The sequence below is a fragment of the Rhamphochromis sp. 'chilingali' genome (assembly GCF_963969265.1).
Source record: "Rhamphochromis sp. 'chilingali' genome assembly, chromosome: 11".
In the NCBI taxonomy this organism is placed as follows: domain Eukaryota; kingdom Metazoa; phylum Chordata; class Actinopteri; order Cichliformes; family Cichlidae; genus Rhamphochromis; species Rhamphochromis sp. 'chilingali'.
Genome location: NC_137938.1, coordinates 355184 through 372911, shown reverse-complemented (window position 1 = coordinate 372911; position 17728 = coordinate 355184). Strand labels below are relative to the sequence as shown.

Genomic DNA, 17728 nt, shown 5'->3' with positions numbered 1-17728 from the left:
TGGAATGAGTTGCTATGACTTTTGGTGTTTATTACTTCTATAGTTTTTTAAATATGAATATTTTAATGCAAGTTTTTTCCCATTGAAATGAATGGAGAACAAGAAAACTTCATTTGTGGTGTGCTGGCTCACTCTAGTGGTATGTCGGGAGTAATGCGAGGCGGCCGCTGTGTCCCTGTGGTTGGCCTACTTGTCAGATATCGACAAATCCTACACTACAGACCAGTTGACAGCGTGCAATAACCCAGCCGATTCATTCGTCTTTACACTACCTCACAATCGACTCAACGGTGAGTTATTTGTTTGTTTTGTTTTCTCACAATTAATGTAAAGCCAAGGTATATATCAATGGCGCGCACAGCGGAAGTATGGCGTCCCGCTTTCCCTTCACAATAAGAGCATTATAGCGGATTATAATGGGGGACGCTTTTATTTTGTATAACTACCGGAAGTAGTTCCTGTGTACTGACGCTAGCTGGGTAGCTAGCGCCGCGTCGCTTAAAAAGCAGCCGGGCTTGTCTTAAACTTAAGAGGCTGACACTCGCTAAACCACCCGATCGCTCGCCAAGCGACTGTTTCACACTGGACTTATTTTTCGTTAATATGGGCCGATAATTCCTTTATTCTAGTGGTATGCCGGGAGTGGTGCGGCCTATTCGGATTAACGTAATGATGACACTATCAACGGCGCGCGTCAGTCCGCCCCTCCTCCAGTTTGAAATTGACCTTAGAAGACACCGTAGCGTATGCTGGACCCGTATGCATCTGTCCACCTCTCCTCCGTTTTGAAGTTGACATTTGAACGTCATTTTCTGAAGTATTCGGAACAACAGTGTAAGGTTTGACAAGGTAAGTGTATCTCTCTCTCTCCGGTTTAAAATTTAGCTTTGAAAGTGATTTTTTAATGTGTCTGGGTGATTCTTTGTCGTGGTCATGTTCGGCACATGCTAAAGCTAGTTAGCGGGTATTCAGCCGAGGTCTACAAAATGATGGTATCTACAAATGAGGTATCTACAAAATGATGGTGTGGTTAGCACTTGGATGTCACTTTATTCCAGAGGTATCGTTTGTAATTAAAACTTTTAAGAAGCGAAGTGATTTTTTTTTTTTTTGTATGTGTATCTTGGCGATCGCATTTCACGCCCTTTGTCTCGGTGGTGGCTAGCTAGCGGATATTGAGCATAGGTAAGCGTCTCCGGCTTGAAAATGACTTTGAAAGTGATTTTCTGTGTCTGGACGCTGATATCTACAAAATTATGGTGTGGTTAGCACTTGGATGTCACTTTATTCCAGAGGTATCGTTTGTAATTAAAACTTTTAAGAAGCGAAGTGATTTTTTTTTTTTGTATGTGTATCTTGGCGATCGCATTTCACGCCCTTTGTCTCGGTGGTGGCTAGCTAGCGGATATTGAGCATAGGTAAGCCTCTCCGGCTTGAAAATGACTTTGAAAGTGATTTTCTGTGTCTGGACGCTGATATCTACAAAATGATGGTGTGGTTAGCACTTGGATGTCACTTTATTCCAGAGGTATCGTTTGTAATTAAAACTTTTAAGTGGCGACTGTCGCCGCGTCCAAAACAATAGCTTCGTTGTAGCCGCGTTTCACACCTCTTTTTCTGTTTTTATAAGGCGTTAACTACAGCAGCCTTTAACACCTCAACTCTTGCTTCAGCCAAGGTAAGTGCCCCCCTTATATTTTCTATGTGTGTGTTCAGCTGATATCTAGAAAATTGGTGTGTTTAGCGCTGGATGCCATTTTATTCCAGAGCCGTTGTTTGTAATTAAAACAAAGAGACAAAGAGGAACTTTACTGTTTGGAAGGGAGTAAAGTTCCTCTTTGTCTCTCAGTGGGACATTTCAACCATACAGTACAAGGCTACATTTCAGCTTTACAAGCCAATCAGTTTGCTAATTGTTCTTGTGAGATTTGTTTGCAAAGTTTAAGGTGTTAAATAGGAGCTGTGACCATCTGGGTCTGCTTGCTGCTGGCACTTTGCCAGAGCCCCAGCAACAAGACCGCCTCCCAGCTACGAGACTGCCTGTAAGCCTTGCAAGGTACCCAATTTTCCAATTACTCTATAACAAAACTGTTGTGGGCAACAAGACTGTCTCCTAGGTGTGCAAGCCAATCACTTTGCCAAATGTTCTTGTAAGATTTGTTTGGAAAGTTTAAGGTGTTAAGTAGGAGCTGTGAACATCTGGGTTTGCTTGCTGCTGGCATTCTACCAGCGCCCCAGCAACAACACTGCCTCCCAGCTTTGCAAGGTAATTACTTTCCCAATTACTGTACACCAAAATGGAGTAGTTGTCGTGGTCAACAAATCTGCCTCCCAACTTTCAAGGTAATCACTTTCCCAATTACAATATACAAACTGTTATGGAACTTTACTTAACAAAGCCTTAAGACCGGGCAGTGACACTATCAATATGTCTATTTAAAGAAAAGAGAGATTTATTATTATTTTTTGGTTCTTGTAGTTATCTTGTGTATCAGAGGGTTAAAATAAAAAATTGCTGGTATACATCAGAATTTTTGATTCATTTACTGTTTGTCGATTTACTGCATTGTAAAGTCTTTTGGCTACCAATGCAGCTACCTGGTTATTATGCTTGACTTAAAATGAAAGCTGGGTCTGATCACATGCTTGAAATGCCAACAATTAATATTCTGTTTTTCTGCTGACATTCTACCAGATGCCGAGAAAAAATAAAAGATCCCAGGCACAAAAGAAGCGCTGGAAACCACTTGACCTGGTCGATCCTGCTGTCCCAATGCTCACTGGCCACAACCAAGATGAGGCAGTCAGTAGTTTTCCATCTGACCAGGTAAAGAAGATATAGTAGTGATCACAGACAGTTGAACAGTTTTCGAAACACGTTTGAGACAGTTAAGAACACCTACCCATACAGTTTAGGATTGTTTGTTATAATGTCACACAACTGGCATAACAGTGCATGGTATGCAGAGCATTTAAATGAAATGAATGTGTCAGGTCACTTAATGTCTTCTATACCCTTTTAGCAGATAGCACCAGCAAGGTTATCCTTGGAAACACAGGATAGACCCACCTCCTTATGTTCCCCACGTATCAAGGTAAATATCAAAAAATATTCCTCTATTAAGAATTTACAACAGACAATTACATGTTATAGACATATTCATGGTTACATCTCAGCATTATGCAAACAGCAGGGATTTTCTTTTTTATTGCTCTGTAAGTTTAGTAACCACTACTGTTTAGTATCAAATATTCCATTCTGTTTCAAATCTGTTAGTAGGTTTTATAATTTTGACTAACTGTACATAACCTCTCATCAGATTTCAGACACACGTCCACTAGAAAAACGATCTGTTACCCAACTGGCATACCAGTTCATGCCATGCATTGCATTTTAGAGTGAAATTAATGTGTCAGGTCACTTAATGTCTTAACATTATATACTGTTTTTCCTGGGTTGGCAGACAGCACCAGCCAGGTTGTCCTTGGTAACGGAGAATAGACCCACCTCCTTATGTCCTCCAGGCAGCAAGGTAAATTTAAAAAAACGTCTTCCTCCATTAAGGATTTATAGTGGACAGTTACATTACCATTAAATGTTAAAGACATATGGTTACATGTTAGCATTATGAAAGCAAGAATTTTGTTGTATCCCCTTTGTTAGTTACGTAACCACTACTGTTCCATATTTTTGTTAAAGTTTCTAAAGTTACACTCACTTTCAAATCTCTTAGTAGTTATGATGCAAACAGCTGGGATTTTTTTTTTATTGCTTTTTTATTTTTTATTGTAAGTTTAGTAATCACTACTGTTTCATGTTTTCTTTAAAGTATCCAGTGTTACACTCTGTTTCAACTCTGTTAGTAGGTTTTTATAATTTTGATTAACTGTATGTAACCCATTATCAGATTTCAGACACTCGTCCACCAGCAAAACGAGTCTGGGCAACTGATGATTTCCACACGGCATCAAATTCTCCACCTAAAAAGGTATGTCCACAAATGTCTATAACAAATTAGTATACATGCAATCTTTGCTGTATAATCACCGGGGTTGATATTAGGGCTGCCACAAACGATTATTTTGATAGTCGACTAGTCACCGATTATTTTTGCGATTAGTCGACTAATCAGATCATCATCCATTGGACGTAAAACTACAGCTTATTGCACCAGCAGCATCTGCTCTTATATAACTATCATTAGCTTACAGCTTTAAGTGTTTCAGGTCTCTGCTAACTAAAAATAAAGACAAGATGATAGTTTATTAAATTTTAATGAAATTTGCAGATTGTTTCGGTGAAGTTTAATAAACTCCTTGCTATCTAAAATATAACAGGACACCGGAGTAAATTCGCCAGCATCTCACACTTCTGATAATCAGCTGTCTGCTTGACGTTTATTCAGCTGTGTAAAAACTATAACTTTAATCTCAGCCAAACCGATTTACTCAGGAACAAATAAAATACTAAAAAAAAGCCAAACAATAACATTTTAAGTTATCTAAGTGACTCATATATATTTAACCTGAGTAGCGAAAGACGGCGGTCGGTTTGAAAACGATTTGCCGGGAGTCCGGTGTTCTCACTGCGCTAGTGAGCCTAGCCCCCGGCTCGCTATCGAGCTAGTGGGTAACAGACATCTCCGAAAACGTCGGAGCGCTTTTGAAAATATGTGGTGTCCTGATAAACTGAGCAGATATTTGAGGTTTACACAGCTACATTCGCGCCTGAAAATATGTTAAACGTTTATTTTGTGACCCAGAAAGAATAATAAGAGTAATATTAAAACTAACTAGCTGCCGCCATTGTTGGAAACTGCGCTGGGCCGCGCTATGAATTCTGGGACACAGCTCCTCCTCCTCCTTCTCCTTCTTCTTCTTCTTCTTCGGGGTTTAACGGCAGCTGACATCCTTGTACATGCAATGCTGCCATCTTCTGTTTCAGTCCGTTATTACACTCTTAAATCCTGCTATTTATTCCAGCTTCAAACGACGCGTCGACTATTAAATCAGTCGTCGACGATTTTGTTAGTCGACGTAATCGTGACTAGTCGACAAATCGTGGCAGCCCAGTTGATATTTAGTCTTTCACCTTAAGTATGCTTGCTAACTCGTACTAAATATACTAAAATGTTAGACTAAATATGTACTTTTTAAAAACATGTACAAATTTACTAAATTTGTAAATGTCTTTCTTCGGATTCCTAAAATGTAGACATCTCAACAGCTATTTCTGTCTATTTAGCTATATCTCTCTCTCTCTCACACACACACACACACACACACACACACACACGTGTGTGTATATATATATGTGTATATATATATATGTATGTGTGTGTGTGTGTGTGTGTGTGTGTGTTCAGAAAAAAGTTTATACCATTTAATACTTAAAGCTTCTCATAAATTGACATCCACAGTGAAAAGCAATGCAAATAAATACAAACATGGCTTTGTGACACTCATCTTTTATCAAGATGGATGTCACTGTATTCTGTTTCAATCACATTTAACCTCTAACTGAATTTTGTGTCATTTCTTTACAAAATGTAACACAACTATGAAACGTGTTTTTATGGCACATGTACAGAACCATCTGGTTTAATCTGAAATCAGTGAACGAATTACATCTAATTTAAGAGCATCTGAGATCCTCTTACGAATAATACGTAAACAGGATTTCCTTTCATATATTTATATTTAGGCTGCAATTTAGTTGATGTTTGAAGGCCCGCAGCAACCTAAAATAATGTGTTATACTGAAAGAAATTAACTGCTTTGAAAATATGAGGAGCAGAAGGTACAGATATGACCTTCGTTAAAAAAAACAGCACTCAAGCAAATTACAGATATCTGAAATATTTGTCATTTTTACTTTCCACCTCTGCTCTCTCTCACTCACTCTCACTCACTCTCACTGTCTTTCTGCCTTTCTCTTTCTGGCATATCTCATGCTGTTTATCTTCAGATTATGCTATACTATGATTGACGAGTGATATAATTTGGATTAATTTGCCTGCACATTGCTTAATTATTTTAACATAATTAAAAATGGTAAATGGCCTGTATTTGTATAGCGCTTTACTTAGTCTCCAAGGCTCCCAAAGCGCTTTACACTATGTTCAGTCGTTGACACTTAAAAAAATAAAAACACATTTTTCTACATTATTGCAGCAACACTTAAATGTATTTTATTGCTCAACCTTGAAACACATATCATAAAATGTTTAACAATAATATGTGTCACCTTTGCATTTCTTGATCAGCCTTTCCATGACACAAATGAAGACCTACTGACGGAGGAGCTACAGAGCAACACAGTTCAGCCGTTTTGGAGTGTCAGTGCAACTCATTGTCAGAGTGATGAGAGGTACACAGAATTCTCTCGAAATCATCAGTGCACATGTAATGCCCTCACATTCCTGGCCTACCTTAATGAGGAATACCAGTTCAACATAGCCATGCTTGATAAGGTCCTTGAACAGGGAGATGCACTCTACTGTTGGATTAAAACAAATCTTCTGCAGGAGAAGCGTTATACACAGGATCATCTGACCATGGAGGACCTGCCCAAAGAACTTCATACTGACACAAATGTCTACAGTGTGAAAATGGATGACGTAAGTTATGGATTTCTGGAAGCAGCAGAGAACAGTCCTCAAAGAACAGAGTGGTGGTTGCCTCTTGCTATTCGCCTTGAATGTCTGTCAACAGATGTGAACTTTGCTTTGCTCATGGTCTCACCTGAGTGCATTGCGGTTTTCCGTGACAAATCTGGGAGGTATGGATTATTTGATTCACATTCAAGAAGTGCAGCGGGTTTACGTCAGCCAAATGGAACAGCAGTCATGCTCACTTTCACTCATGTGAATGACCTGATCACCCACCTGCATAACCTTTTTCAAAATCAAGGCAAGCATGCACGATATGAGTTTGTGCCTGTTTCTTTCAAAACAGTCAGCACTCACACGGAACCCCCTGGACAGTCAACTCAGGCAACACCAGGAGCTACAGCTACATCATCAACACAAAATGATGAACCACAAATCACGAATCCCACTGCGCAAATGCCTGAACCAGAATCAGCCAAAACCCACATGACGATGTTAGACAATACTTTAAACTCACCAGATGACAAAATGGCTAAAACCCCCCGAACAGCAAGAAATGTGAGCAAATTAAATAAACGACAACGTAAGAAAGCTATTCGTCAAGCTCAGAGGGAGTATGTAAAAGCTAAAGACAAATCTTCAACTGAAGAAGTGGCAAAGAAGACAAACAAAAGAAGACACGAAAGAGAACGATATGCCTCCTGTCGTGAATTTCGAATGAAAAAATTACAGGCTATGAAAACTCAATATGCTGAAAACTATCATTACCGTAAACAAAGACTGTTATCAGCCAAAAAATATTACGCAAATCCTCATATTCAAGAAAAAGTAAAAGCCTGCCAGGTGAAGAGATACCAAAGTGATCGTCATTTTCAACAAAAAATGAGAGACTACATTATCAGAAGATATACTACGGATCCCGACTTTCAAATCAGACAGAAAAAATATGTGGTTCAGAAGTACAACACGGATACCAGCTTTAAAACCAGACAGAAGCAATACATAAGAACAAAATATGCATCTGATCCAAACTACAGGCACAAACAGAAAAAATCAATTTATGCCAGGTATCACAATGACTCACAATTCAGACTGCACCATATACAGCGCTGTGCCCAGTACCAGAGACACAAAATGGCTACCACTGCATCTTTTGCCATTTATAAAAAGTTGTGTGCACAGAGAATAAAGAAGAAATACAGACGACTAGTAACACAGTTCCAGCAGGGTCCACAGTCTGAAGCACAGCCCCAGCTTGTAGTGAACAGTGTGATGCAAGCAGCCACATTAGCTTTCCGTGAAGCCATTCAGTTAGGACCCACCCATGTCTGTACAGTGTGCCACAGAACTCTGTTTCCTAATCAAGTTAAACATTGCAAAAGATCAAAGTATGTTACTAATAGTAACATTGTTGCCACTTGCTTGACAGGAAAATTTGTCCATGTTTGTGACAGGGAATGCTCAGCTAATTGTACTTTCCCAAAACAAAGAATGGAAGAGTGGATTTGCTACAACTGTGACAACCACCTACAAAGAGGCAAGATGCCATCCGTCGCAGTAGCAAACAATTTAGCACTAGCAACCATTCCAATTGAACTGAGTCGATTAAATGTACTAGAACGACAACTGACTGCTAAAATTCTCCCGTTTGCAAAAATCATTGCATTACCAAAAGGACAGCAAAGAGCCGTACATGGGGCTGTTGTTTGTGTACCATCGGATGTGGAAACCACAGTAAACTGTCTTCCCAGACCTAACAGTGAAGCCCAGCTCCTGCAGGTACAGCTGAAGAGACACATCAGATTCAAAGGTTACCAACACTTCTACACTGTAAACATGAAGAACGTGTTAGCAGGATTATCAAAGCTAAAAGAGATGCATTCAGAATACAAAGATGTATCTATTGATGATGAAGCTACTTTTGCTGATCCCACAAGTAATCAGATAATCGAGACGGAACATGACACTGCTGATGCAGATATTCAAGATGCACTGCCCAGAAACTTCGACCAGCAAATTGTACCAGAAAGAAGAACCACTGAGGATACAACAGCTGGACTGCTTGAGCCATGTCATGATGTAAACCAACTAATGGAGCCTGAACAGTCAAATGAACAGCCCTTACAAGATATGGAGAAAGAAAAGGAAGAACTTCGACCTGGTCTTGTTCTAGACACCTGTATGCAACCACCAGATATAGCACAGGACATTTTATCATATGGTGAAGGAATATTTAGCATTGCACCCGCGCAAGGAAATAGACCTGTTGGCTTCTTCTCTGTTCCTAAACTTGAAGCCATGGCCTTTCCTGTCCAGTTCCCAACTGGACAGAACACATTAGATGAAGCCAGACAAGTGAAACTTTACCCAAGCATGTATTTTAATACACGGCTGTTCTCTGCAGACACACGGTTTGCAACTGACCAAAGCTACCTATTCTTTGCACAGTTTGTAACAGAAACACACATGGCTACAAACAGCATGTCCATCCAATTGCGCAAAGGAAAGGCAATCACCAAGGATGGGCGTAAAATTTCTAACAGAATGCTTCAAAATAAAGACGAAGTGGAGAAACTGATAAATAACAAAGACGCAACACGCTTCATGAAACCTCTGAGAGGTACTCCAGCCTATTGGGAGAAGGCACTGAAAGACCTACATGCTATGGTCAGACAGTTAGGAAAGCCAACTTTTTTCCTGACATTTTCAGCTGCTGAAATGAGATGGCCTGAGGTTGTTGAGGTCATAAAAACTCAACAAGGTGAACAGGTGGATTTTTCACAACTTGACTGGAACACAAAGTGTGAAATTCTCCGAAGCAACCCTGTGACTGTGATGCGATTGTTTGAAAAAAGAGTCGATGCACTAATGACAACACTGATCCTGTCCCCAGCACAGCCCATCGGTGAAGTAGAAGATTACTTTTATCGAGTGGAGTTTCAGGCCAGAGGTAGCCCTCATATCCATTTACTGGTTTGGGTCAAAGATGCACCTGAATTTGGAAGCGACCTTGAAGACCACGTGTACAAATTTATTGACAAGTACATAACATGTAAGATGCCTGACCAAAATGCCGATCCTGAACTTCACAAAATTGTGTCTGAGGTTCAAGTCCACAGCAGAAATCACTCCAGATCCTGTAAAAAAGGTAATGTGTCATGTAGGTTTGGCTTCCCCAAACTACCCGTAGATCAAACAATGATCACTTTCCCAAGCCCAGATGATGATGATGATCACAATGATAAGCAGCATAGCACAAGTAAGGAGAAAGGCACAAATGAAAAGCAAAAGAACAGACGAATGGCTCTCGCAAAAAAAATGAAAGAGGCCAAAGAAAAACTCCAGCCATTGAGAGATTTGCTCTGCAACCCAAATTCCTCGTTTGAAGACTTGTCTGAGCTGCTTCACAAATGCAAATTAACTTATGAACAATACTTGGATTGTGTCTTCAATTTAACCAATAGTCATGTCATCCTCTTAAAGCGTGAACCTAATGACTGCTGGGTGAATGCATACAATGCAGATCTGCTGAGGGCCTGGAATGCCAACATGGACATCCAATATGTCATTGATGACTACAGCTGCCTGATGTACATGATGTCTTATGTCTCTAAACCCGAATTTGAGATGACACAATTTCTTAATGGAGTCATCCAGGAAGTAAAAAAGTCCAGTGTCAATGAAAGAGATGAAATGAAACAGATAATGCAGGCATATGCTAAACACAGAGAAGTCAGTGCCCAAGAATCCGTGGCAAGGACATGCAGCCTGCCACTAAAAAAGTGTTCACGCAGTGTGGTCTTCATACAGACTGATGATGATGCCCTGAAAATGAGTCTCCCGATGAGCAGGTTGCAGAGCATGGCACCAGATGATGAAAATGTGTGGATGTCCGGATTGCCAGAAAAATATGCAAACAGACCCAGAACACCTGACTTTGAAAGAATGTGTTTGGGTGAATTTGCTTCAGAGTACAGGATTCTCTACGGCCGTCAAACAGAGTCCAAAAATGCCATCCGTCTTTTGAATAACATGGGTTATATTCAAAAAAGAACAAAAGGGAAACCTGCAATAATCAGATATCCTCGGTTCTCAGAAAAGAAACAACCAGAAAAGTTTTATAGCAGACTGCTAAAACTTTATTATCCACATCAATCAAATGATGACCTTAAAAACACAGAATACCCCACATCCGAGCAGTTCTACAAAAGTGGACGAAAACATGGTTATGCAGTACGGCCAATTGTTACCTTTAACAAAAAGCGATATGAAGGCCATGGCAAAACAATGGAAAGGGCACTGGAACAGATTGAACAACAAGGCCCACTTATCAATGCATGGAACACCTTTGCACCTGAGGTTGAAGTAGATCGTTTAGAGTGTGTGGCCCAACGACAATCCAGACATGACACTGGCGAAAATGAAATGGACATTGTTCCTGACTACCAAGTCAGTGGTAGCAGCAGTGGAACCATGCCAGCAATCATAGCACCAAAGCTGAGCCCAGACTTTGTCAGAAAAATGTACCAAAGTCTGAATGAAACCCAAGCATCCATATTCTACGCAGTGCGTGAGTGGTGTTTCAAACTTGTGTGGGGTCACTGTCCTGAGCAGTTCTTTTATTTTGTCTCTGGAGGAGCTGGCTGTGGAAAATCACATGTTATCAAGTGCATATATGAGGAGGCAACAAAGATTTTGCACCAACTCCCCAGATTCCGAGACCAAGCAGACATGTCCTACCCTGCAGTACTGCTGACTGCATTTACTGGCACTGCAGCTTTTAACATATCTGGGAAAACACTGCACTCTCTGCTAAAGCTGCCAAGATCTTTAAAACCGCCTTATCAGGGACTGGGGAATGCACTGGATGAAGTGAGAGCTTCACTTTCAAATGCAGAGATTCTGGTCATTGATGAGATATCTATGGTTTCTAAAGACCTTTTTGCCTACATCCACTGGAGACTTCAGCAGATCAAAGGAAACAAGAAACCTTTTGGTGGGATGTCTATCCTTGCAGTAGGAGACTTTTACCAGCTGCCACCCCTTGGAAAAGCCAAACCACTCTGTGTGTATGAGGACAATGTCCTTGATCTCTGGAAAGACTATTTCCACATGGTCAACCTGACAGAAATCATGCGACAGAAAGATGATCATTCTTTTGCTGAAGTTCTGAACAGGATAAGAGTGAAGCAAAAAACAGATTCTCTTGAAGCCGATGACAAAGCCTTGCTCACACAGGCTATCCATGACATAAAAGACTGTCCATCTAATGTATTACACATTTATGCTACAAACAAAGAGGTCGACAAACACAATTCAGCAACTGTAACTGCTCTTCATTCTGATATCATAAATATTCAGGCAGAAGACTACAGAAAAGACCCACGAACGGGTGACATGGTCCTCCTGGCAGAAATGATGAAAGGCACCAAAGGAGATTTACCTGATAACATACAAGCTGCACCTGGAGTGCGTGTTATGATTATCAGAAATTTGGATGTTGAAGATGGGCTTGTTAATGGGACATTTGGAACAATCACGAACATTGTGACAGCCACACAGGATGGACCAAAAACTGTGAATCTCATTGGACTCACGCTGGACAATGAAAATTCTGGGCAAAAATTTCGCAGAAAAATACAAGGATCCTCAGACAATCTTGTGTATATTGAGAAATGTGAAGAATGCACAAGTAAAAAAGGAGTGGTTCGCAGGCAATTTCCAATGAAGTTGGCCTTTGCATGTACAGCTCACAAAGTACAAGGCATGACAATGGAATCAGCAGTAGTATGCTTGAAGCGTGTTTTTGAACCTGGAATGGCCTATGTTGCACTCAGCCGCACAACCTCACTTAAAGGACTGTACATCACAGACTTTGATGAAAAGAAAATCTATGCTGATCCTGCCATCACAGATGCACTCAAAAATATGAGACATGCATCATTTGAGAATGCAAGACCACTGTTGCAATTCTTAAAATCAGTAGATCCCACAGTCCCCACGTTGACAATTATCCATCATAATGCACAAGGTCTCCCAACTCACATGGAGGACATGAGATGCCACCATGAACTCAGCCTTGCTGATGTTTTATGTATAACAGAAACACACTTGTCTGGATCATCGGTTTCTCCCCGCTTCCAGCTGGAACAATACAACATGGCCACACGCAACAGACACGTCTCTTACACAAATCATACAGACATGGCAAAGGTAAATGGCGGTGGAGTTGCAATTTACTACAACACAATTCTTACAGCAGAGTCCCGAAAATACCTGCAAAATGTGACTGACCTTGAATTTGTTGTTGTCAAGGTTGAATCGCCAGTCACAGCTTTGATAGCAACTGTATACAGGCCACCAAATTACAGCCATGTGAGGTTTTTACCACAAATGCAATGTCTTTTGGACTCGTTGGAAATGATGAATCACCAACCAATTATTGTTTGTGGAGACTTCAATGAGGACCTTATGAGCAGAGGAAAAAACCCCATCCAAGAACTGTTGCAGTCAAGAGGATATGCACAACTGATTACTGCTGCAACTACCGAAAAACACACATTGATTGATCACATTTACATATCACAGCCATACGCCTGCCTCCAATCAGGTGTTCTGAATACATATCACAGTTATCATAACCCCATTTATTGTGTTATTCACTAACACAAAATGACTGCAAGGGTATGAGGGATATGGACTTGCCAAGTGTCACTCCCTATTGGCCTACTCTCGCCTAAAAGTCATACAGATGGACCTAAATATGGATATCAGCATCTACAACAAGAAGTACAGGTGAGTCCTCTTGTAACATTCTTTAATGTACTTCTATTGTTCTTGTGAGATTTGTTTGCAAAGTTTAAGGTGTTAAGTAGGAGCTGTGACCATCTGGGTCTGCTTGCTGCTGGCATTTTGCCAGAGCCCCAGCAACAAGACCGCCTCCCAGCTACGAGACTGCCTGTAAGCCTTGCAAGGTACCCAATTTTCCAATTACTCTATAACAAAACTGTTGTGGGCAACAAGACTGTCTCCTAGGTGTGCAAGCCAATCACTTTGCCAAATGTTCTTGTAAGATTTGTTTGGAAAGTTTAAGGTGTTAAGTAGGAGCTGTGAACATCTGGGTTTGCTTGCTGCTGGCATTCTACCAGCGCCCCAGCAACAACACTGCCTCCCAGCTTTGCAAGGTAATTACTTTCCCAATTACTGTACACCAAAATGGAGTAGTTGTCGTGGTCAACAAATCTGCCTCCCAACTTTCAAGGTAATCACTTTCCCAATTACAATATACAAACTGTTATGGAACTTTACTTAACAAAGCCTTAAGACCGGGCAGTGACACTATCAATATGTCTATTTAAAGAAAAGAGAGATTTATTATTATTTTTTGGTTCTTGTAGTTATCTTGTGTATCAGAGGGTTAAAATAAAAAATTGCTGGTATACATCAGAATTTTTGATTCATTTACTGTTTGTCGATTTACTGCATTGTAAAGTCTTTTGGCTACCAATGCAGCTACCTGGTTATTATGCTTGACTTAAAATGAAAGCTGGGTCTGATCACATGCTTGAAATGCCAACAATTAATATTCTGTTTTTCTGCTGACATTCTACCAGATGCCGAGAAAAAATAAAAGATCCCAGGCACAAAAGAAGCGCTGGAAACCACTTGACCTGGTCGATCCTGCTGTCCCAATGCTCACTGGCCACAACCAAGATGAGGCAGTCAGTAGTTTTCCATCTGACCAGGTAAAGAAGATATAGTAGTGATCACAGACAGTTGAACAGTTTTCGAAACACGTTTGAGACAGTTAAGAACACCTACCCATACAGTTTAGGATTGTTTGTTATAATGTCACACAACTGGCATAACAGTGCATGGTATGCAGAGCATTTAAATGAAATGAATGTGTCAGGTCACTTAATGTCTTCTATACCCTTTTAGCAGATAGCACCAGCAAGGTTATCCTTGGAAACACAGGATAGACCCACCTCCTTATGTTCCCCACGTATCAAGGTAAATATCAAAAAATATTCCTCTATTAAGAATTTACAACAGACAATTACATGTTATAGACATATTCATGGTTACATCTCAGCATTATGCAAACAGCAGGGATTTTCTTTTTTATTGCTCTGTAAGTTTAGTAACCACTACTGTTTAGTATCAAATATTCCATTCTGTTTCAAATCTGTTAGTAGGTTTTATAATTTTGACTAACTGTACATAACCTCTCATCAGATTTCAGACACACGTCCACTAGAAAAACGATCTGTTACCCAACTGGCATACCAGTTCATGCCATGCATTGCATTTTAGAGTGAAATTAATGTGTCAGGTCACTTAATGTCTTAACATTATATACTGTTTTTCCTGGGTTGGCAGACAGCACCAGCCAGGTTGTCCTTGGTAACGGAGAATAGACCCACCTCCTTATGTCCTCCAGGCAGCAAGGTAAATTTAAAAAAACGTCTTCCTCCATTAAGGATTTATAGTGGACAGTTACATTACCATTAAATGTTAAAGACATATGGTTACATGTTAGCATTATGAAAGCAAGAATTTTGTTGTATCCCCTTTGTTCTTTAATGTACTTCTATTTTATTAATTCCTATACACTCTGAACCGAATTTGTTGAAAAATAAAGTCAATCATGTTCTCTTATACGCAGACACAACAGAACACCAGCCTCTACGTGGTGCGAAGCCTACTGCAACAAAAACGTGATCTTCATGTCTTTGCGACTGAGCACGCTCTACCAGCAACACTGACAGCTCACCAGTGGGAGCTCATAGATAAGACTGCTGATGTGCTGTCATCCATTGAAGAGCTGACCAGAAACGTGAACAGAAAGACTGCAACTGCACCTGATGGGATCCCTGCCATAACAGGTCATTTGTATTTTTTTTGTTTCTTTCTTTATATTGTAACATTTGGTATTGATAGTGTTTGAAACAAACTATAATCTCATCCATTCATTAAGTCATCCATTCATTCATAACTCCTCAGATGTGTTCTGTCCAGTGAAGGCAGTGGAGAAGCTCTACACTGATGTTGAAACTGTGCCACTCTTCTAGAAACCAGCTACAAGGATGGGCAGGTATAGTGAAATTAAAATGCACCTTTTGTTCAACAGGTTTATATACAGTCAAGTGATCAAAAGACACCAGTATTAAACCCATTTAAGCCAACTATACGCTTTGATTGGAACTATATACAGGCCACCAAATTACAGCCACGTGTGGTTTTACCTCACATGGCAACTTACTTAATCAAAAGACACCAGTATTAAACAAATTTCTCTCTTTTACTTCCTTTTTAATTTAGTTTTGGGTAATTTAGTTCTAAAGTTACATTTATTTTTGCAAATATTTATTAGATCATCATGACTTGCCAGTTCGCTAACTGAAACCTGCGCTTTGTGATGTCTCTTGTTTTGTTTTAAATTGTGTTTTGCTTTTATCTGTTTTCTAGCTGTTTTTGCAAAGTCAGCCAACCTCTTGCTTCCAAATGACCCTTATCCAGAAGTATCCGTGAATGCCTCATGAGAAGAAACTAAAGTGGAGACCTACCTCTCAGAGAAAAACGCACACATAAGAAAAGCGACCTACTTCAGTACTGGAAAGAACATCCTAATCTGTCTCCCTCTATGGCTGCTGTTGCGATCCCAGTGTGCCCCCTGTAGCTCTGTGGACAGTTTTTGATTTGTTTGCATCTCACCCCAACCGGTCGCGGCAGATGGCTGCCCCTCCCTGAGCCTGGTTCTGCCGGAGGTTTCTTCCTGTCAAAAGGGAGTTTTTCCTTCCCACTGTCGCCAAAGTGCTTGCTCATAGGGGGTCATATGATTGTTGGGTTTATCTATATACATTAATGCTTGTATGCTTTTCATTTATACTTTTCCTTACTCTTCGGTTCATAATATAAAGTTACTTGAATGGTTTCCTTTTTCCTTATTTTATATTGCTTTGCTGTTTACCACAATCTAAATATCATGTTTAAATGGAATACATTATTGTAAATGGTATTTGTACAAAATATAGTTTGAATACAATAAGATACCTTTATTAGTCCCCACAAGGGGAAATTTCATAATTTGCATAATTTTCCCTTTTCACATTAAAATACCTTTGAAATACAAATTGAATACCGCTTAATGGGCTTTTTTTTTTCTACCAAGAAAACTTACTTTGGTTTACAATCTGTTAAACTGTTCACTTTAAACGACTCAAAACTGTAAAATCTAAATTGTAACTTCTCTTGAACACCTCAGACTTAAACATAATTTATTTTATATCGATTAACTTCTTTTGTAATGGTGTAACTGGAGCATCTTTCTCTCATCTCTGTATGCTGCACTGCATATAGCAGAGATCACAATACAGCTTACTTTTCTTTAACTTGAAAATCAGCTGTATTCAATTTCCCTCCCTCTTGTGGTATAAATAGCAAACTATGCTCATGTTGCATATTGCTCCCCCCTATTGTTATAAATGGCAACCTGCACTTATTGCACCACATTAAAAGCAAACTACACTCATTGGCAGTAGCATAGGCACACTTAAAATTTCTTCAGAAATTTTCGCTTTCTAGTTATTGTGTGGATGCTTTAAGCATCCACACTATTGAGTTCCTCTTGGGACTTCCGTACACTTTTTGGCACTTAACTACTTCCACAATTTTCAGTCGATTTTCACCGTTCAAATTTTAAACTATTCTGCTATTTCTGCTAATGTGTGCTATGTCTTTTGGTATTTTTCACTATTATACTTTTTAAAATATTAAGCTTAATTTGTCCCATTGAAATGAATGGGAAACTTCTGCAATTCTGCTAAAATTTGCTTGTTTTCGAAACTTAACTACTTCCTCATATTTTCACGTAGAACAAGCATTCAAACTTTAAAATGTTCTCAAATTATTGGGCTATTCAGGTATAAATCAGCTTTTTCAAATCTTTTACCGTTTTACTTTTATGCCTCTTAAAGTTTTCAGTTGCAAAATTGTGATTTTTCACAAAATACATGCGTTGTTATGGTTGCTATGCACTTGGCTTCCAGTGTGCCACTGAAGGTTTTGCAGTCTTCTCTTCATGTCCGAACAACTTCTTGCTACTTGCTCAATTT

The 17728-nt window shown here is 39.7% G+C and overlaps 1 protein-coding gene across 10 annotated transcripts; it reads left to right on the top strand.

Annotated features, from left to right (window-relative positions):
• The first annotated feature begins 408 nt into the window (after positions 1-408).
• Positions 409-17197, top strand: LOC308405400 (ATP-dependent DNA helicase PIF1). 10 transcript variants are annotated; one of them, XM_080896026.1, is made up of 12 exons: positions 409-849; positions 1631-2827; positions 3024-3095; positions 3465-3533; positions 3909-3989; positions 6267-6370; positions 14225-14356; positions 14556-14624; positions 14994-15062; positions 15280-15499; positions 15618-15708; positions 16083-17197. In XM_080896026.1, the coding sequence occupies exons 2-8, from the start codon at positions 2696-2698 to the stop codon at positions 14557-14559; spliced, it is 594 nt and encodes a 197-aa protein (XP_080752152.1). In that variant the 5' UTR covers positions 409-849; positions 1631-2695; the 3' UTR covers positions 14560-14624; positions 14994-15062; positions 15280-15499; positions 15618-15708; positions 16083-17197. The 10 variants fall into 10 exon arrangements, with proteins under 10 accessions (XP_080752152.1, XP_080752151.1, XP_080752150.1 ...); XM_080896025.1 differs by having other exon boundaries at positions 14553-14624; XM_080896024.1 differs by lacking the exon at positions 14556-14624 and having other exon boundaries at positions 15633-15708.
• The last annotated feature ends 531 nt before the right edge of the window (positions 17198-17728 follow it).

What these genes read in the sequence shown, in the direction of transcription:
- LOC308405400 (XM_080896018.1), top strand. Translation starts at nt 10,899, where the DNA reads ATGGAAAGGGCACTGGAACAGATTGAACAACAAGGCCCACTTATCAAT.